This window comes from Amphiprion ocellaris, chromosome 18 (assembly GCF_022539595.1).
Source record: "Amphiprion ocellaris isolate individual 3 ecotype Okinawa chromosome 18, ASM2253959v1, whole genome shotgun sequence".
Classification (NCBI taxonomy): Eukaryota; Metazoa; Chordata; class Actinopteri; family Pomacentridae; genus Amphiprion; species Amphiprion ocellaris.
In genome coordinates this window covers 20,533,629-20,552,520 of record NC_072783.1, presented here as the reverse complement: position 1 = coordinate 20,552,520, position 18,892 = coordinate 20,533,629, and the positions used below count along the sequence as shown (strand labels likewise).

Below are 18,892 nucleotides of genomic sequence, written 5' to 3'. Positions count from 1 at the left end.
TTAAGGTCTGCACTGCATTTTCTCCCCATAGTTTTAAGATTTAACGTGCACCTAATAAAGTGGCAGGCTAGTGTACCTACTAATCTTCTATAAGTTATAGGTAACTGAGTGCAAATACAAGTCCAGTAAATCTCCCAAAAAAGCAGCGCTAAAAGAAGTTTTTAATAAAAGTACCAATACTGCAGTATAGAAATACTCTGTTGTGCATTAATCCTTTCATTAAAGTAAAAGTACACATGTATTAGCATCAATCCAAAGCATCAAAAGTAACAGTTCTCATTACGCAGAATGGACTATTTCAGAACAATGCATTAGAATACTGGATTTATAGTCATTGATGCTTTCATGTGTTCATCACTTTAATGTTGCAGCTGGTAAAACTGATTTTAATGATTTTATTTGTTTGTAAATTTCAACCTCATTCCACATAGGGGATGTTTATTTTAATCTAATAATAAGGTATCGTATTTTCTTTTTGCTTCTTTGTTTGATTTCGTGTTAATAATTTTAACATGCAAAATAGGAAAATGTAGCAAAGTATAGAGCACAGTAATTGCCTCTGAATTATAGTACAAGTATGAAGTAGTATGAAATGGAAATACTCAAGTAAAGCACAATCAGATCAGAATTGTGCTCAAATTCAGTAGTTAAGTAAATGTATTTAGTTACTGGACATCACCTCCAAAAAGTCCTCCACTGGACTACAAGTCCCATAAATTGGATTACGAACTCAGAAAAAACCTGCTTCTGAAGGATTTACAGTGATATTTTCTTCTTGTGGCAGAGCAGCGATCGAATTACACTCCCAAGTTATCTAGACAAGTTTCTAAGTTTCATTACCAACAGACTGAGTTCATCAGAGTATCATGTGACCAATCTGCTCCACATGCTCCCACTAATGGTAAGACATTCTGTCATAACCTACAGGGGCAAACAGTCAGATCCATATGAAAACATGCTGCAGAGTAATGAAGCGTTCTGTCTGCTCCTGGCTAAACCACACACTAACGTACAGCATGTTGGAGAAGACATGAGCATCAACGTACTTGAGAACTTCTTGCACTACCCAGCTCTGCAGTTTGAGGTTTTAAGAAGGAAAAAAAAAAGACAATTCATCACTTTAAGGTCTTGCCATGTAAGAAGGAACTTTTACTTAAAGTAGTAAAGAAAAAAGAGAAGTTTCCCTCAAAGTTTCGCTCCTCCTGTTCCACTTTCGCCCCTCCGTCTACCACCCCCCAGCCTTCTGATTACCTCCAGGGTATAGCTGTCACTCTCTATCACCTCTCACCTGTCACCAGTGTGTGTGTGAGCATGCATGTATGCTAAAGCGTGTTAAAGTGTGCACACGTATGCGCCTGCGTCACCGCTTGCCGCAATTCCTCCCAAAGTGAGAGGACATATAAGCTGACAGATTCCTGGCTGTATCAGATGTGACAATTCTCCCCCTGCAGCTGCTTTACCTTCCTCTCTCTCCCCCTCAGTCCTGCCAGGCTTCACTGGGCCCACACACATTTAAATGTGGGTCAGCGCCCACTGACTTAAGGGTTTGTTTGGCTGTGTGCTGCTTCTGTGTTTGCCTTTGTGCTCGGTCTGTTTATCCGGGTGAAGGTGCTGGGAAAGTGGTTGACACGTGGAAAGCTGAGAGACAGGCAGCTTTTAACGCGGCATGTCTTGAAGGTGGCATCTCAGAATTTAAGGGTGTTTGAAACACTTCATGCCAAGATGATAATTTTTTGTCTGTCACAGTCAAATCCATATCAGTCAAAAGTGAAGTTCACAGGACCAGCAGACACACAGGGAGTTGGCCCCTGTAGCTCCATTTCATCCTTCTCCCAAACTTCTAATGGGCCATCTGTCTGCAGCTTCAAATAGGCCTGAAAACCAGCTAGAAACAACCCGAGTGACTGTGGAAGCTGCTTAAAAACTTTTCATTTAGCACAGAATTACATTTCTTCCATTTCAAGGTGGCTGAATAAAGAAAAATCCTTTGGCAGAGGCTGTGGCAGAAGGAGAACTGGTAACAAGTTAGCTTATTAGCATGAAAAAAGCCACTCAAACACTAACGACTTCCACAGCTGAATAAATAACACTGTATCTGCAATTTGTGCCACGGATTGGATTTATTTTGCATTTTCAAGGTGACTGGAAATAAAAACTAGCCACGGTGCTGTTTGTATCCAACAGCTAGATAAGAACCTAGACAGATTGGGCTACTTGGAAACTGACAAATCACTAGAGTGTTGCACTGGTTTCTTTTAAAGATAGCCAAAAAAAAAAAAAAGACATCTTGCCGTAAAAGAAACACTACAAATCAGCTTGTTGGTCTTAATAAACCACACTGTTGCTACCTTCACTGATAGAGAATGCGAAGGCACATCATGTTGTGTAGTACGTTGGGATGACATCATCGTCTGAGAACAACCTTATTTTACGTTCCAATTTTCTCATTTATTAGGAAAAGTGTCCAGTTTGAAAGAGCAACAAAGTCCACATCAGGTGTTGAGTTGTTATTCTGAGACTGACACTTTGATTTTATTCATTGTTTACTTTCAGTTTGCACTCACTGTAATTAACCCTACACTTAGGTTGACACTTGGTTGATACAAGTTTTCCCAAAAATGTAACTGAGAGTGCAGTTTTGTTGTATGGGAGCATAAAGCTGTGGAGACTGTGTCTGCTACAGTGGTTACCTGCTTTACCAGGGGTTTTTTTGGCTGAAAAGTTGGTTAAATCAGTCAAGCCTGATGGAGAAGGGAAAGCTGGGAGAAACTGAATCCCAATGCCAAGCAAAAGCAATTGGACAGCCTTCAGAAATTTAAGGTTTCTAGCAGAAAACTCTCGGTAACTTTTGGCAATGTCGCCTTGTGGTGGTCTTCTGGTTGGCATTAGACTTGATGTGTTCTGGAGTTTGTGAGAGTCAACTTGATGTAAATTTCACAATCTCACCAAGTCCATGAGAGTCCATGTGGATACTTCTGCATGCATCCTTCTGCAGTCCAAAATTTGTGCCCACGCAGCAATAAGAGACATACTGTACATGTTCTACAGAAGCATGATGTTCAGTTTGTAAATGATGTTCCCTTTCAGAGTGACATAGTTCCATAGTTTTTCAGGTAGATCCTTCCTTTGCCGGTTATGTCTGGTTCAAATGCAAAACTGAAAGCTTTAAATTGGGAATCAACAATTGGGTGGCATTGTGTTCATCTCGTATATTCATTCTATGGTACCAAGAAAATCATCTCTGGCGTATATAAAAAAATCAAAAAATTATCCTTAAAACATACCAAACCTGCCATAAAGATTCCACAAATTTACCCAGAAGTCCACAGCAAGTTTTCTACAGATTTAATTTGAAAATGAAAATCTGACCTTGCTGCAAACTTGGGCTTGACCTTCCCAGTGCTCAACCACCTGTCTGCCTGAAACTGTTCCTACCAGAAATGTAATCTATTGTGTTTTCATCACTAATGACAAACTGGTTACCAGAAGGTTATAAGACGTTTTGCACTACAAAGTGTGGTGGCAAATCCCCAGTCACCACCTGAGCTGGTAATGTCAGTCTTCTCATGATTGCCAGAATGTTGCTGGAAGGTTGTTACTTGTGGCCAAAACCCACACAGGAAAACAAATTTATTTGCTGCAAATAAACAAGTTTGGTACAAGTCTGAGAAACTCAGCACAGTAACGTATGCCACCTCATAATAGTGTTTCTTAGAAGATGGCAGCCCAGTTCCAACCTGCAATACAACGTGACATCAACTTCATATTCTCTATAGATTTCTCGATAACTGATTATTACTTTTGCTAACATGGTGGCTAAAGAAACATGCAGGCACATAGAAGTTGCTAGGCAGACTTCCTGATAATTAAAAGAAACATGGATGTCTAATAAACATGGAGCCAGAAAAATTGGACAGAAAAGCTTTCATCACCTAATGATGAAACCTGTTATACAATTAAATAAAGACATGCAGCATATAGCAGCAGTTTCATCATTGGTTTGGTTGCATTCACTGTACCTCAGATTAAATTTGAAATTACCTCTGATTGTAACACCATCTCAGCTCTAGATTCATTCAGTAGCTGTTCTGGACCTTTTGATTATATTAAATGATCCTCATCAGCAGAGTAAGTTTGCTCAGTTGCCATTGGATTTATTTTGAGTGCCTCAACTGACTTTCTATCTACACTGACACATGTTCAAAGTCCATTCAAAAGCCTAAATGCCTAAAGATAAAAATGTACATGAAATTTCAGAGACAATAGAGCAGACAAGGCAGAGAAATCCAAAAGCATAAATATCAAACCACTGCACCAACACAAAATGTCTGTGTGCATATGTGTGTGAGTTGAAGATGTGCTTTGTCATCTTGTCACTCTTTATCAGTAATCGTTGGTGGCAGCCTTTGGATGAAAAGAAGCAGCAATGAGTGACAAGAGAGCAGTGACAATGGAGAGAAAATAAACAGATTGTGACACGGAGATATCTGCCACAGTGGCTTTACTTTTTCAGTGGATTATCTAAATGTTTTGTTTTTATAGATAAAACACATGAATGCCAGAGAGGAGTTTTGGACAGACATCAGTTTGAGCGCATACACAGTAAGATGGGTGGGAGGAGAATCAAAGAAAAGTAAGAAGACAGTGCAACGGACACGCTAATGGGCTGATGAGTTGAAAATGAGGGGCATCACTGATCTGTTGCCATGTGTGTGTTTATGAGTGTGACAGACAGAGGTGAACCGCTGTCTTCAGGAAAAGGTCAGAGACGAAACACTCATCAACAGCTCATCTAGTGACTTTTATCCACCAGCGTGTGCTTTTTCCATGTGTAAGTAGTGGTGCAAAGTGAAAACCAAACCAATGATCTGAAAACTGACCTTTCCAACTATTCATGTCAAGGATCAAAAATGTAATGAAAGTTAGAGTGCACATCAAAAATCTGTACAAACACTGAAAAATTACTTAAAAGTGAAATGATTCAAAACTATCAGTTTACAGTAATTGCATTACTTCTCAGTTGGACAGCAGGATATTTGCCTGTCATGTACATCCACCTTTGTTGAAGAAATACTCTACCATTATTTTTTTTAGCTGCACTTTGCTGGAGGGGTTGTGTTTCTTTCTCTTTAAAGTATCTTACAGGTGTTGTGTTGGATTCTGGTCAGGCGTTCTAGCTCCTAGGTTCTCATTTTTTCATGTTGCTTTAGACTGTTGGAATATTCCTTCTCTAACTTTTGGAGTCAACCTGTCAGCCAGCACTTTAGTATATCTACTGGTGTTCATGGTAGCATCTGTAAATGTCATCTCCCCAACATCTGTTGCACTCATGCAGCCCCATATCATCACACTCTCACCTCCATTATTCACTGTCAGGACTATGCATTCACTGCAGTAGTCCTAACCAGGTTCATGTGAAACATATTGGACCCCATCCGAGACAAATCCATCTTGTTCTCATCAGACCGAAGAATGTGCTCCCAACATTCATCAGGCTTCTTTTTAATTAAAGCCTAGTTGTGCAGTTTTGTGTTGAAGAGAAAAGAAAGTTATTTTTTCTTAGATGGCCTCCATATAGGTTGACAGTTTTTGAGGTCCATCTGACTATACAAGCTTCAACAGAAATTCTGAGTTCACTGACTTCCCCTCTACCAAATCTGAAGCACTTGCTCATCAGTTTTTCAGAGGTAGATTGTGCAAATAGTGCACTAACTGTGGCACCATCTTAGAAGGTTGAATTGGCTCTGATTAGTGATACTATGGCTCATTCTATACCTCTTGGTTACTGCTGCAAATGTGTTTCTACTGTTTTTAGTTGGTTACAGATCTTCCTGTATACTTATTTGTGAAGTCTCACAATCGCATTTCTCATTTCTTCTGGTAATTCTTATCAATGAGGAGCCATGATACAGACGAGCAGATAGACATGGCTCCTAGGTCCAAAACTGAGGAGCTCTTGTGTTCATAGCTCATTTTCTTAGCATGGTTATGCAGTAAGACTGATTGGAAATCCCAGGCGTACTCCATTTTATTCACTTATGTATTTACTTTTGTTGCATTGAGTTTCCATCCTAGAGCCTGCATTTTAAATGTAGTCTTTCTTAAGTGTTTGTATTTTGCTGCTCATACGAGGTGAGATACGTAATACAGCTTTGAATCATTTGACATACGTCTGTAGTATACAGTAAATACTTGGGGGTTATTTAGATATTGGGTTCAAAAAGTGCATCAAGAAGGCGGGTAATACACTGAAATATAGCACTGCTATCTTTAGACATTGTGAGAACTCATTCACTAATGAAACCTCAAGGGTGTATTTGAGTGCAAGGATATTTTATCATAGCAGCTACTGCATTTTTTGCTGCTCTCAAGCAAGCGAGACAGCATTAAAACCTATAAGATTACTTTAAAAGTGAGCCTTAAAAGTCTTGGATAGGAAACCATGAAGTATCAACACTGCAACATAAATACAAAATGTTATATTTCTATACTAAAAGAATAGTCTGGGGATTGAACAGAGGAGCTTATTTACATTCTTTGGTATTGTGTGTCTTCTGTGGGATGGGAGTGTAGCTGTGGACTTGTTAAGCTGTCTATGTACAGTGTGTTTGATCGTATCTTATTCGTATCTAACACCTTGGACATGTACTTGAATTTTTTTTACTATTGTGCCAACCTGTCCATGGACTGCATATGAAAATTAGCTTGTAGCTAAATCTGGTAAATGTATCTTTTGTCATATGCGATTAATGTGTTTGTACATAATCCCCGACTAATACAGTCACAACAAATATTTGTTGTAATTTTAAATTCACCTTAAGTTCAGACATAAACTGATGGCTTATTTGCCAAAGTGTATCTGCATACAATTACAGGATCAATAATATGTGTGTTACTGCAGTAAGAAGACATGAGGATATACAGGAAACATGCATTCTACTGTTCTTCCTAAATGTATTATCATGTTCAGAACATTTCCCATTTCAGACTCGATTTCTCTGTTTGGACAGTTTTTGTTAATATTTGTTGTAGCTAATCATTGTGAGTGCTAATGTGACTGATCTGGGTGGAGTAATTGATTGTTACAGGACATTAGCCAAGTCTCATCTCAATCCGGCTGTAATGTGATGAGAAAGCATGGAGGAAGTGATGATCCCACAGATCTGAGGCATCATACTGTTACATAATACGTTATAGACTTAATAAAGAGCCATGGGAAAAGTAAGTCGAAGGTTACTTATGGAATATATAATACTCAAATGTATATTCCATCAGCTTTTTGAAAAGGTTGAGATCAGTACAAAGCAAATCTCAGAGTGAACGCTGCCAGAGGAATTTGACTCAGAGCAGCAGTGGAAGTTGGTCTGCGGAGCTTTGACTTGGCCTCTGTGTGGATGTTTTTGAAAGTAATTTTGTCCAGTTGGCAGAGTAAGAAAGAACTGAATTTGTTTAATCTCTTGTAATCACTTGACCATTTGCTGATCAGCCACAACATTCAAATCATCTGCCTCATATGGTGGAAGTTCCCCTCGTGGCTCCTAAACAGCTCTGACCTGTTGGAACTCAGACACAGGACCTCTGGGACAGTGGATCCTTTGGGTCCTGTGGGTGGTGGGTTGAGCACTCTGTGGATCAGGCTTGTTCGGGTACATCCCACTGATGCTCTATCAGATTGGGATCTGGGGAGTTTGGAGTTCATGTCAACACTTTTGCTCTTGAAGCTGTTCCTGAGCAGTGTTGGAACAAGGTTTAGGAGGGTGTTAAAATAACATCCACAGGAATTCTTGGATCCAAGGTTTCCCAGCAGAACACTGCTTTGCAGCAAGATGGTAGATGTTATTCACTTCAACTGTCCGGTGATTTAATGTTGTGGCTGACTGATGAAAATTCCCATATTTAAATAAATGACACACTAAGGCAGAGCACCTTCAACCACAAACTTGCACTGACATTCTTGCACTGCACATCTCTGCACTTTTAAACTTTATTTTTATTTTTTCTGTTAAAAAATTTTGCCACCCTTGTATATATTGTAAATAAAGCTGCTGTAACAATGTAAATTTCCCCTGGAGTGGGGAGAAATAAAGAACTTTATCTTATCTTATCTTAAAACTCATCCCCCATCAGTGCAGGTCTGAGTACAGCAGGAAGTCCTTCCTACCGGCTGCAATGAGGCTTTTCAGTTCACATTAATATTTAACTTATGATGTATATGCTGTGCATATGTTTTAACTTTTATAATTTTTTCTCACTTATATACTATGTGTATGGTCATCCTGATGACTATTAGTGTTGATGATCTGTCAGGTTTGTGGGTTGTCTGCATGTTAACATGCTACTGTAACAAAGTAATTTCCTGTAAAGGATCAATAAAGTAACATTCTATTCTTTTCTAATGTAGATCCAATGCTGCATATAAAAAGACATTGATCAGTAGTGATTTTTAAAGTTTGCAACTGTTGCCTACTCATGAGACGAGGTGTTTAATTTTATAGATGTGCAGAAGCCTTTTTGCTGGATTGTATGCTGTTGCTGGAGCGTGCTTTGTCAAAATGTAGTTTTGGCTTGTTATTTGTTCCTACCTGAAAACTACATTTTGATTTTTATGTTGTAAGTAGTTGTGTCCATACCCAAGAATAAAATCAGAAGTGAGTGAATATATTTAACTATTAGAAAGACAGGAGATCCATCTTATGGTTTAGGCTGATATGACATGATGGCCAAAGATAAGAATGTAAAGCAGTTTTTTAAACTTTAGTGATGTAAATGTGCTGTTATAGTTTAGCTGCAGTTATGGTAATTGTGGCTTAAAACTACACTCACTGAAGCCCCTGTGACTAAACCAGATGATTGGGGATGGATTTCATGATATGTGATGCTAACATTGCACCAACACAACAAGAGCAGGACGACTAGTAACTGGCAGTACTGATTCCATCTGATTAACAAATCTGCACCTCTTTGTCCCTCGTCATGATTGATTGTATGTACAAACACAGTGGACTATTTCTGTCAATCTACCCCCCGCCTGCCCTGCGAGTATTAACCTTTCAACCAGCCGCACGGCCACCTTCACTCTTTCAAAAGCATCCACGGAAACTCTCATGAAGCTCAGCCAGCGCTCTGCAAACACTACTTAGCCCGGAGACGGGTGCAGTTTTTGTTGCAGATTAAAAGTTGAAATCAGCAAGTTGTTTGAGCGGCGAGCCAAGAGAAGAGTGCGAGGAGGCCCGAGGCACCGAACGGCAATGAGTCAGAGAGAGAGAAGATGAGGAGCGGGGAGAGATTGTAGCAGAGGAAGACAAACGGTGTGGTTTAAAGAGGAGGGAGAGGAGAAAGAGACAGATTTAGGGCTGAGTTTAGGTGAGGAGGGGGCAGGGAGAGAAAGAATGAGAAGACAAAGGGAAAAGAATTAAAAACTGACGAAAAGCCGATTTTAGAATCACTTTAGTTACATAGACAAAAATTCATATGATTTATATTGGGTTATTCCTTTACGGCTGTTTTGCGAGTCAAACACAAGGTCACAAATTTTAACAAACTGTCACATGTACCGTTTATCCACACGTGACAGTCGTGGGTGTTGACAAATGGGATTAAATCGGACATCAAAACAGTTTCATGCCAACAACGTCGTCCCTGCTGGGGCCATTTTCTGGCATCTGTGACACTGTTACTCGCACACATCATCACACCTACAGATAGTTACCAGAGAAGTGGCCAAAGGGAGCCACTTTTCTGTTTGGCAGGTTGAGTGTGAACAAGCCGCCGCTGGCTGTCGCTGTCAGGTCAATCTTGTCTGTGTTTTGTGTACCTGCACATTTACATATATATGTGTGTTTGTGTATGGTACTGGGAGGTAAACACATGCGCTTCACTAGCAAAACAGAGGCACTAGTGTTTGAATTATTGATCAAGGGAGTGAATGGCATTAATGGTGTAAACTCAGCAAATGCACAGGGAGTGGAAATGTGTTTATTCAGAGTGATGTGTATGTCTGCGTGTGTGTGTGTGTGTGTGTGTGTGTGTGTGTGTGTGTGTGTGTGTATACATGGTGAAATGTGTCATCAGCATTAGGAAGAAGGTGCAGCGGTCCAGTAGTGCGTTTCTTCAGCTGCATACGTTCACACGCGTATCGATGCATTTCTTGCAATCAAGCATATTAAGAGCTGCGTTCAAATGTGCCCATATTGCACGTACATCATGCAGCAAAAATGCCTCCGGTCAAATACAGCTGCCTGGAATTTGTTCTCGATGATGCACTGAACAAAATACATGAACATACATGGTGGAGATGAGCCGCGGAAATGCTGCCTCAGCACAGAGAAACACAGAAAATACATCAGATCAAGCCAAGTCACCATCATTTACAAAGGACATTAAAAACAACACTGACCCAAAGTGCTTTCCAATGGGGACATAAGTTTAATGGTCCAAATTTATCTGACACTTTCAAATATTAAAGTTCAGCTGTCTAAAAACATTACTGACTTTGTAAGCGAAGCGTCAAATGTGCAGATAAAGTGAAGTTAAAAGAGATCAAACATCAAAGTGGCGGTGAAGTCATGATTCAGCTCTGCATCAGGGTAACGCACTGTTACTCAATCTGATTAATATCTATTAAAATCCAATAAACAAAAAATACTAATAATACAAATAGGACATTGCATGTTACCCAGCCGTAATGTCCTGTTTACTATCTACTGTATCATATGGTAACTAAGAGAGGTTCCACTGGAGTGGTGCATTAGTGACCATTATGGAGGGGGGTGTCAGTCTGACTCACAGGATGTAGACTGTGGGTATAACGCTGTCATTTTGCTGTGCATTTCCTGCAGCATTCTTGTCCCCTTCCACTACCTGTGCGAAATGCATAAGCTAGCATTTAATGCGATATCATGCAGTGTGCCTTATGTGTCTGTGCACTCAGAGAGCACAGTACTCCGCCAAGGCTGCTCAGTCGTATCATTTCCGACGGATGAAATCTTGAAAAAATTAGTGGTGGTAATCACGGTACCATAGAATGTGTCCATTTAATATAGCTGCACCCACAAACAAAATGACCTTGCGCTGAGCACGGGTGTGTGTTATGCATGTGTACGTTATGTACAGATACCAAATCGCGTGACCTAAATATTTAGCGGGCGGTAGGAATTGATGGAACTCAGAAACACCCCCACAATTGAATCAATTGTTCCCTGAATCATTTCCGATGGATAAGTCCCGATAAGTCCACAACAGTCGATTTGTAGTAGGATCGCAATCATGTGATCGTCAGCAGGCAGCTGACGTAGTGTTCACTTGTTGCCATAGTTACAGTGACGACGTGCCGCTATCTTGCAATGATACAGGAATCTTTAACAAATCCGTGGATCCAGACAATACGCCGCATCCTGCAAAAAATCTAATCAGGTGGTGATTGTGTCATTTCTGACCTTCCCTGAAAATTTCATCCAAATCCGTTTGTCAATTTTTAAGTAATGTTGCTAACAGACAGACAGATGCACTCCGATCGTCACATACTGTACCTCCTTGGCAGAGTAAAAATCGAAGAGAAAAGCTAACACACACACACACACACACACACACACACACACACACACACACACACACACACACACACACACACACACACACACACACACACGCTTATTATTAGTTGCTTGCTTTGACATAACCACTGCAGTGATAAAATAGACGATAGGACAGCAGAAAGTTACTAAACATAGCTTCCAAAACATCTGCACAGTGGGTGATAAGTTTTCATAGGGTTTGAGCTTAAAAAGTGTTACAGTCAGTGAGCTATTGTGAACCTGTATTCTCTTGATGATAAAGGCCTGCTGAGGGTGTCAGAATATGAGAACTCCTTCTACAACCAACTTCACAATCGACGCTGCACTTCCTTGGGTCCTCAGCAATATTATCCGCCAAGTGTGAAGTAGGTCGGATGAACTATTGTTGAGAAATGTGAAGAACAGACACATAAACAGTAGCGCTGCAGCTATTAATTGATTAGCTGTCCAATTTTAAAAGTCAAAATTCTCTAATTGCAGCTTTTTAAATGTGATTTTTCTGGTTTCTTTCCTCCTCTATGACAGTAAATTGAAAATCTTTGAGTTGTGGACCAAACAAGACATTTTAGGATGTGATGTTGGCCTTTGGGAAACACTGTTTGACATTTCCCCCCATTTTCTGACATTTTATATACCGAACAAACAGTTAGCAGAATAATCAACAATGAAAATAATCATTAGTTGCAGCCCTAATAGACAGACAGACTCTTCCATTTGTAACTGTGATGTTCATGTGTGTTTATTAAGGAGGACTGTTTCTCCCAGCAGATTCTTTGACAGTTCTTTAGAAAAACAAAGCCTTTTTCTGCTCACTCCAGCTGTACAACCATTTTCACACATAATGAACAAGGCTTCCCCTGGGACGAGGGGGTGTCCTGTGAATGAACTGCCTGCATATGTGTGTGTGTGTGTGTGTGTGTGTGTGTGTGTGTTTGTGTGTTCATGCCTTGCTTCCAGCTGCAGGGGAAAGTCCTCTCAGGAGACCAACAACACACAACTGTCAGGAAAACAGATGATGTTTGTTGTCTCACTGCTGACCAGCTAATGTGTTTGGAATCAGGCGGAGCAGCAGCTCCAATGTGAACGATAAACGAATCACTTTTCAGCTGCTTTTAAGTTGGAGGGTGATATGAATAAAGGTTTATGTGGCCAGTTTGATTTCCTGCATTTTGTGCTGGAGATCAGATGAAGGAAACAGGGTTCAGTTTTTTTGTTTTTCTGACATTCATTCTTGTATTTTGTGGTTTCTGTGGAACAAATTAATGATCTTATTAAACCCAAAACTTCTATTTGGTTCGATTTTCCAGTTCAGATTTCTGTTTTGGGATCATCTCACTGTGTTTTTACTCTTAGATTTTTCTTGAGGCCATTTAGGGCTCAGTGAGTGGATGGGTGAGAACAGGGGACATTTGTATTTCATGATTTGCCTGGAGCAACAGTAGGGACATAAAATGTTTCACCAACTACTGAGATCTTTTTTTTAATCACATTACACCCTGCCTCATTTATTTGGTCAATTATTAACACATCCTAACAACCAAAATTAAATGGAGCGATCCAATTTCATCTATAAGACATCATTAAAAACAATCTGAATTCAGTGATTGGTACATTTTAATTTAAGTTGTTTTTTGAGATCAAATTCCATGTTGAGCACCGATTTACAGTCACTGTTTGTATTTGTGTGTGCATGTGTGTGTGTGTGTGTGTGTGTGCTTCTAGGACTCTTACAGACCTGCTGAAGCAGCAGGGAGGTGAGGTGAGCTCAGTGGAAAGTGCCACGGCCTGTTCGCCCAGCGGAGGAAGAGCCAACGGCGTTTCAACCAGGATGCTACGCAGCAGGAGTGGTGAGTGGAGAGGGTGTACACACACACACACACACACACACACACACACACACACACACACACACACAGTATCCACATGTACAGGTAATGTAGTAGAAAACATCTCCATTTACTGGTGTGAAGATAGAGACATTCAGAGTGAATTATGTTTTTCTTTGTGTGTGAAGCCCGTATAAATCACATTCACATACCAGTTATGTTTTGTATAAAAACATAAAATCCAGCTCCTCAGACAACTTCCACACAGTAGATTAGTTTCAGCACATTTTGCATCTGTTTGCTTCAGTGTGTATTTGCATAATGGAGAGTATTATATGCAGGGTCCCACATGTAATGAATTAACTCCATCTAATTGTGCATCTACAATGTTACACAGTTGGAGGATCAATAAAGTATTCTTACAGTACAGATATACATCCATTACCAACCCATTTAGCCAGTACAAAGTCACAGGGCTGCAGTCTTTCCAGCTCATTCTGCTCTAAAACACACTCCAGTCTATACAGGCAACTCCTGAGAGGTAGAAATTCTAGTATAAATTTCTAAAAAGTTTTGCGACAACAAGGTCCAAAGAATAAACCTGAAGTGCACAAAGGTGGGACAGGATTGCTGTTTGAAGGCCACTTAGTTATCCCTCTTTGACATAATATTTCTAGAATTTCTTGCATCAGAAAGGGTTTTACATAAAGTGATATTACATAATCTTTCTGAGTATCATGTAATATCATTATTTAAAAGTGTAGAAGCAGCAGCATCAGCCCGACTGGTTGTTCTGGTAACATTTATTCTCTTGCCATTGTAGAAAACCCTAAAACCTATCAAAGGTACATATTTAAGAGTTTATCCCATTAAAATAACCTTCCAACCTTAAAGACATCTTTTAGATGAAACTCTACATGGTTGCCTTCTTTAGAATAGTTCCTGCCTCATCACGGACCTTATTCATTGCAGCTCAAGCACACCAGCTCACCTATGACTCTGCTCAAACACTGTATCACTGCTTTGTATTGGAGTAATTCAGCCACACATGTTCAAACCAGACATTGAATCAGAAGAAGAAGAATGACGCGGGAAGCCAATTTGCGCAAGATGACAGCTGTTTTTTTCATTCGGAAATTAGAATTCGTGTTTAGGTGATACATCAATATGCAGCAGTTTCAAGGTGGAAACACTCAGTCATGCCAGTGTCTGCTTGATGATATTTCTTCCAGCATATAAAAACACAGTATAGACGTGTTACTAGCTTGATTTTCATTGGAGGAGACCTAAAACATGCAGAGTAGAGGCTACAGAAGTAGCTATTTATCACTGTTAAGCAAGTTCCATGAGCTAGCAAGCAGAACAAAGGCAAGCAAAGTTACATTAAGTTTTCTGACACCATGTAGAGCACCACAAACAACCTGTGTCTGCTTTTTCCTTTCTACTGTCAGTTACTTCACACTTGTACTGTACAAAGTACCACCCACACATTTACATACATACACACATACATATTAAACAAAAAATAAAAGACAGACGAGAGACCCTGTTTCCTCACGTCTCCTTTGATAAACACAGTCAGCCGGCGTTCTTCTAGTCTGTCGCTCTTATTTCTCCCACAGGCCGACGTCTCTCTTCACCTCTCACCCACACACACTTCTACTTCATGTCACTGATGATCTTCTGTCTGGTTCTACTCTTTCATGTCTTCCTCAAGGTCACATCCACATAGAGCCAAAGGTGTCTTATTTGTTATTGCTGCTTATTCCTGCTTCCTCATTTCAACAGGGGGTTCAATCAGGTGATCTCAGGTCAGCCACACAGTTCTACTCCTTTAACCTTTAGATTACTGCACTACCACCCATGCTGATTACTTTAGGTTGTCTTTTGTCAGTAGGTAGATGTTGGTGAAACTTCAAGCAAGCATGACAGAATTTAAAATAGCAATTGTGATGAGCATTAGTTGCAGGTGTTTTTGAACCAGACTTCCCAAAGATCCAAACAGTGTTTCCAGTGGGATGTTGACATTTAGTTGACTATGGACATCTGGGCCTCCAAAATAATCTGAGGTCACCATACATGAAAGCAAACAGAAAATCAAATCTTCTGAAACTTCTTCACACTGGCAAGCTGAAGAGCAAATCTGTCTCAGGATACCGTCTTTGGAAAAGAGATAACTACTGGATGATGGAACATGCGTCACTAAAGACTTGATTATACTTTGCAGATGTACATATGGAAACCATGGAGTGTAGTTGTTTCAATTATACAATTTTCAAGTCTGCAAGGAGGTTCTATACATGCAGTAGATCTGCATTGATGTGTTCTTCACATGGACTCCACAGTCCTTGGAGTGTATTTGTGGCGATGGCACAAATTTTGGGCTGCAGTCAGATTCTTGTGGACTTTGAAATTTACATCACACCAACCCTTGCATACTCACAGATGTGTTAATTCTGGCTGACATGTGTAGAACTTGTGATATTGGACAAGAATGTCACCGCAGATACCCCTTTCATTGTACAATAAATGCAAGGACTTTCATATACACTACCATTCACAAGTGTAGGGTCACCCAGACAATTTCATGTTTTCCTTGAAAACTCACACTTTTATCCATGTGCTAACATAATTGCACAAGGGTTTTCTAATCATCAATTAGCCTTTCAACACCATTAGCTAACACAATGTAGCATTAGAACACAGGAGTGATGGTTGCTGGAAATGTTCCTCTGTAACCCTATGTAGATATTCCATTAAAAATCAGCTGTTTCCAGCTACAATAGTCATTTATCACATTAACAATGTCTAGACTGTATTTCTGATGAATTTAATGTTATCTTCAATGAAAAAAACTGCTTTTCTTTCAAAAACAAGAACATTTCTAAGTGACCCTAAATTTTTTAATGGTAATGTAACTCCATTAGTGGGTCACAGGCTCAGTTACCGTTGTGTTACCTGAACTGACAATAGATACTGACCAAATAGACATTTATTTAACAAGGCAAATCTTTGAGACAGAGTGAAGTGGAGAGATGAATGCCTGTTCCTTGCTCTTGTTACTCTTGGACCTGTTTGCTTCCATTGCTCTCACCTTCATAGTCGTCACACGGCCCTCAGTTCAGTATCGTTCCGTCCTCAACTCAGATTTCACTCCACTCCACATAAATCGCTCACTGCTCGTTCCAATAAGAGAAGATTTGTCTGGTTCCATCCCAGATTATGCTCTTAGCTCATGATGTGAGTGGTACCATAGAGAACTTAGTAGGAGATCTGGGGACGCACTAGTTTTTTTAAAACATCTGCTCTTTGAACGGTCCAAAATCCTTCGCTGACGATCACCACTCACTTGCACTTAGCTCCGTTCATGTGCTCTGGTTTGAGATAGCCACATTAAATATGAATCCACAGTTATATCTGATATTATGAAAGCTTACTATCATTAAATAACCATTTAATGTAATTAATATCTATCATTTATTATGATCATTTAGCTCACTTAACTTCACAAACAAAGACTACACTATTACACAGTACTGAAACCAATAAAAAGTGTTTTGATGATGCTGCTGCCTCTGCTGAAACTGATTAACATCTATTACATTTGAGCACGTTGTAGAAATAACATGAAGCATGAAGCACTTTATATGTTGGACAATTAAAACAATGTGCAAAGCATATAATGCAACAAATATACTCACCTATGGATGACAGAAAGAGGATAGAAGCTACAGTTTTGCTGGAAACACACTTTTAGTGTAAGAAAGGAAATAAAGAAACTGCTGCTACTGTATTTGTGTCTTAAAATCATTTAGACTGTTCAAATCATGAGGCTTTGTGCTTTCAAATGATGTATAATCGGGGCCAGTGCCATTAAAAATACAGCAGCAGAATTTTCAATCAGCCCACATTCAGGCTGGCGAGTTACAAGGGGATACGAACTGTCTTAAAAGGAAGGAAATTGCTATTATCTATTTTGCAGCTTGAAATCACATCTTACACCGATGAAAGTATTTTACTGAAAACTTTGGTTACACCTACAGATGTTTTCTGCAGCTGTGTGTTGCATGATCCTCTATTCAGCATCTAAATATCAGTGTATACATGCACTGTTGCACTTCCACACCATCATGAAGCTCGGATTTGGTAAAATGCCATGTTGCTCTCTCGTCAGACAGTATTTCATCAGTTAATAGGAACAGCCTGACTGCCAGTGAAACTGACGTGTCCTCGGCCATCATGCAGACTTGCATTTTGAATTTCATGTTACTGGTTCTGATTTTTTAAGGCTTATTTCGGAGCAAGGACAGAGTGAGACACTGAACAATAGAGCATCTTCATCTTTAAGTAGAACACATGCATGCAACACATGCAAGACGCACGCACGCACGCACGCACGCACGCACGCACGCACGCACGCACGCACGCACGCACACACACACACACACACAGGGTTTAATTAGTATGTTAATGTAAGCAGGCTGCACCCCTACAGGCAGTTTGTGCCTTTTACATACATCTTCTATGCAGATCCAGCCACCTTCATCTAACACCGATTCTAGCCAGGTATATTCGGATTTAAAGCTGCAGAGAAGTAGAAGTGCTGCTATAATTTTTAACGTCTGGACTGTTCCTGTTTGTGCATCCCAGCAGCTGAGCATGCATGTGTGTGGATTAGTATGCGCTGGTGTGCGTCTGCATGTGAACATGAGGGAGGGATGCAGTGTTTGATATGAGAAGCCCCCTGCAGCTTCTATCTGACATCTCTCACTGTGGAGAATTTCACACCCCGCTAATGACATGATTCGAGCCACGTGGACACTTTTTGATTGATCGTATTGAAAAGGGGCAAAATAAAACTTATTAGCCAGAACTAATAGTTAGTAGAAGGGAAAGAGATGTTTGTAGGGCAGCAGCTGTATTATTTTATCTCAAAGTCGCTTGTTGCTTGTGGCCCACAGAGGCTGCAGTGCCAAACAAATAATAAAGTGCACAAGAAATCAATCAAGTTCTTTTAAAAAAAAAAAAAAAAAAAAAAAAAAAAAGCATTAAAGCAATTCAGCTGACAGTGTAACCTGGGCTGTTCCCTAATTTACAGTTACTACCGAACCTCTTGGCCCTGCAGTTATCACATCATACATATTAATAACAGTGGATCTCAGTAGCAAATGTGATCTCTGCTGGCTGATTGTACATGTCCTGAAATGAGCTTCTTCCTTAGAAAGAATCTGTCATTGCAACATAATGTCTCACCACTGTTGCCTGTAAAAATTGAAATGCAAACACTATTTACTGAGGAAGTTTGTGTTGAAAATTATATCTTTAAATGAGGGGAAACAAGATCTTTCCAGGGTCTGGAGAAGTGTGCAACACTTTGTGGGTTCTTTGTTCGATTCAAAACAATTCTAATGAAAAATGTGCATTAAATTTTTATCATCTATTCCTTTTAATTACTTCACAAATGGATAATTGTCTCAGTTTGTTGCTTCAGAA

General features: G+C 39.8%; 1 protein-coding gene across 1 annotated transcript in view; it reads left to right on the top strand.

The window, feature by feature from the left end:
• Positions 1–18,892, top strand: part of shisa8b (shisa family member 8b) — a 53,054-nt gene that overhangs the window by 6,826 nt on the left and 27,336 nt on the right. Inside the window, exon 3 of the mRNA XM_023278949.3 lies at positions 13,296–13,420. Coding sequence (XP_023134717.3) covers positions 13,296–13,420 — 125 coding nt within the window. The remainder of the gene's footprint in view (positions 1–13,295; positions 13,421–18,892) is intronic.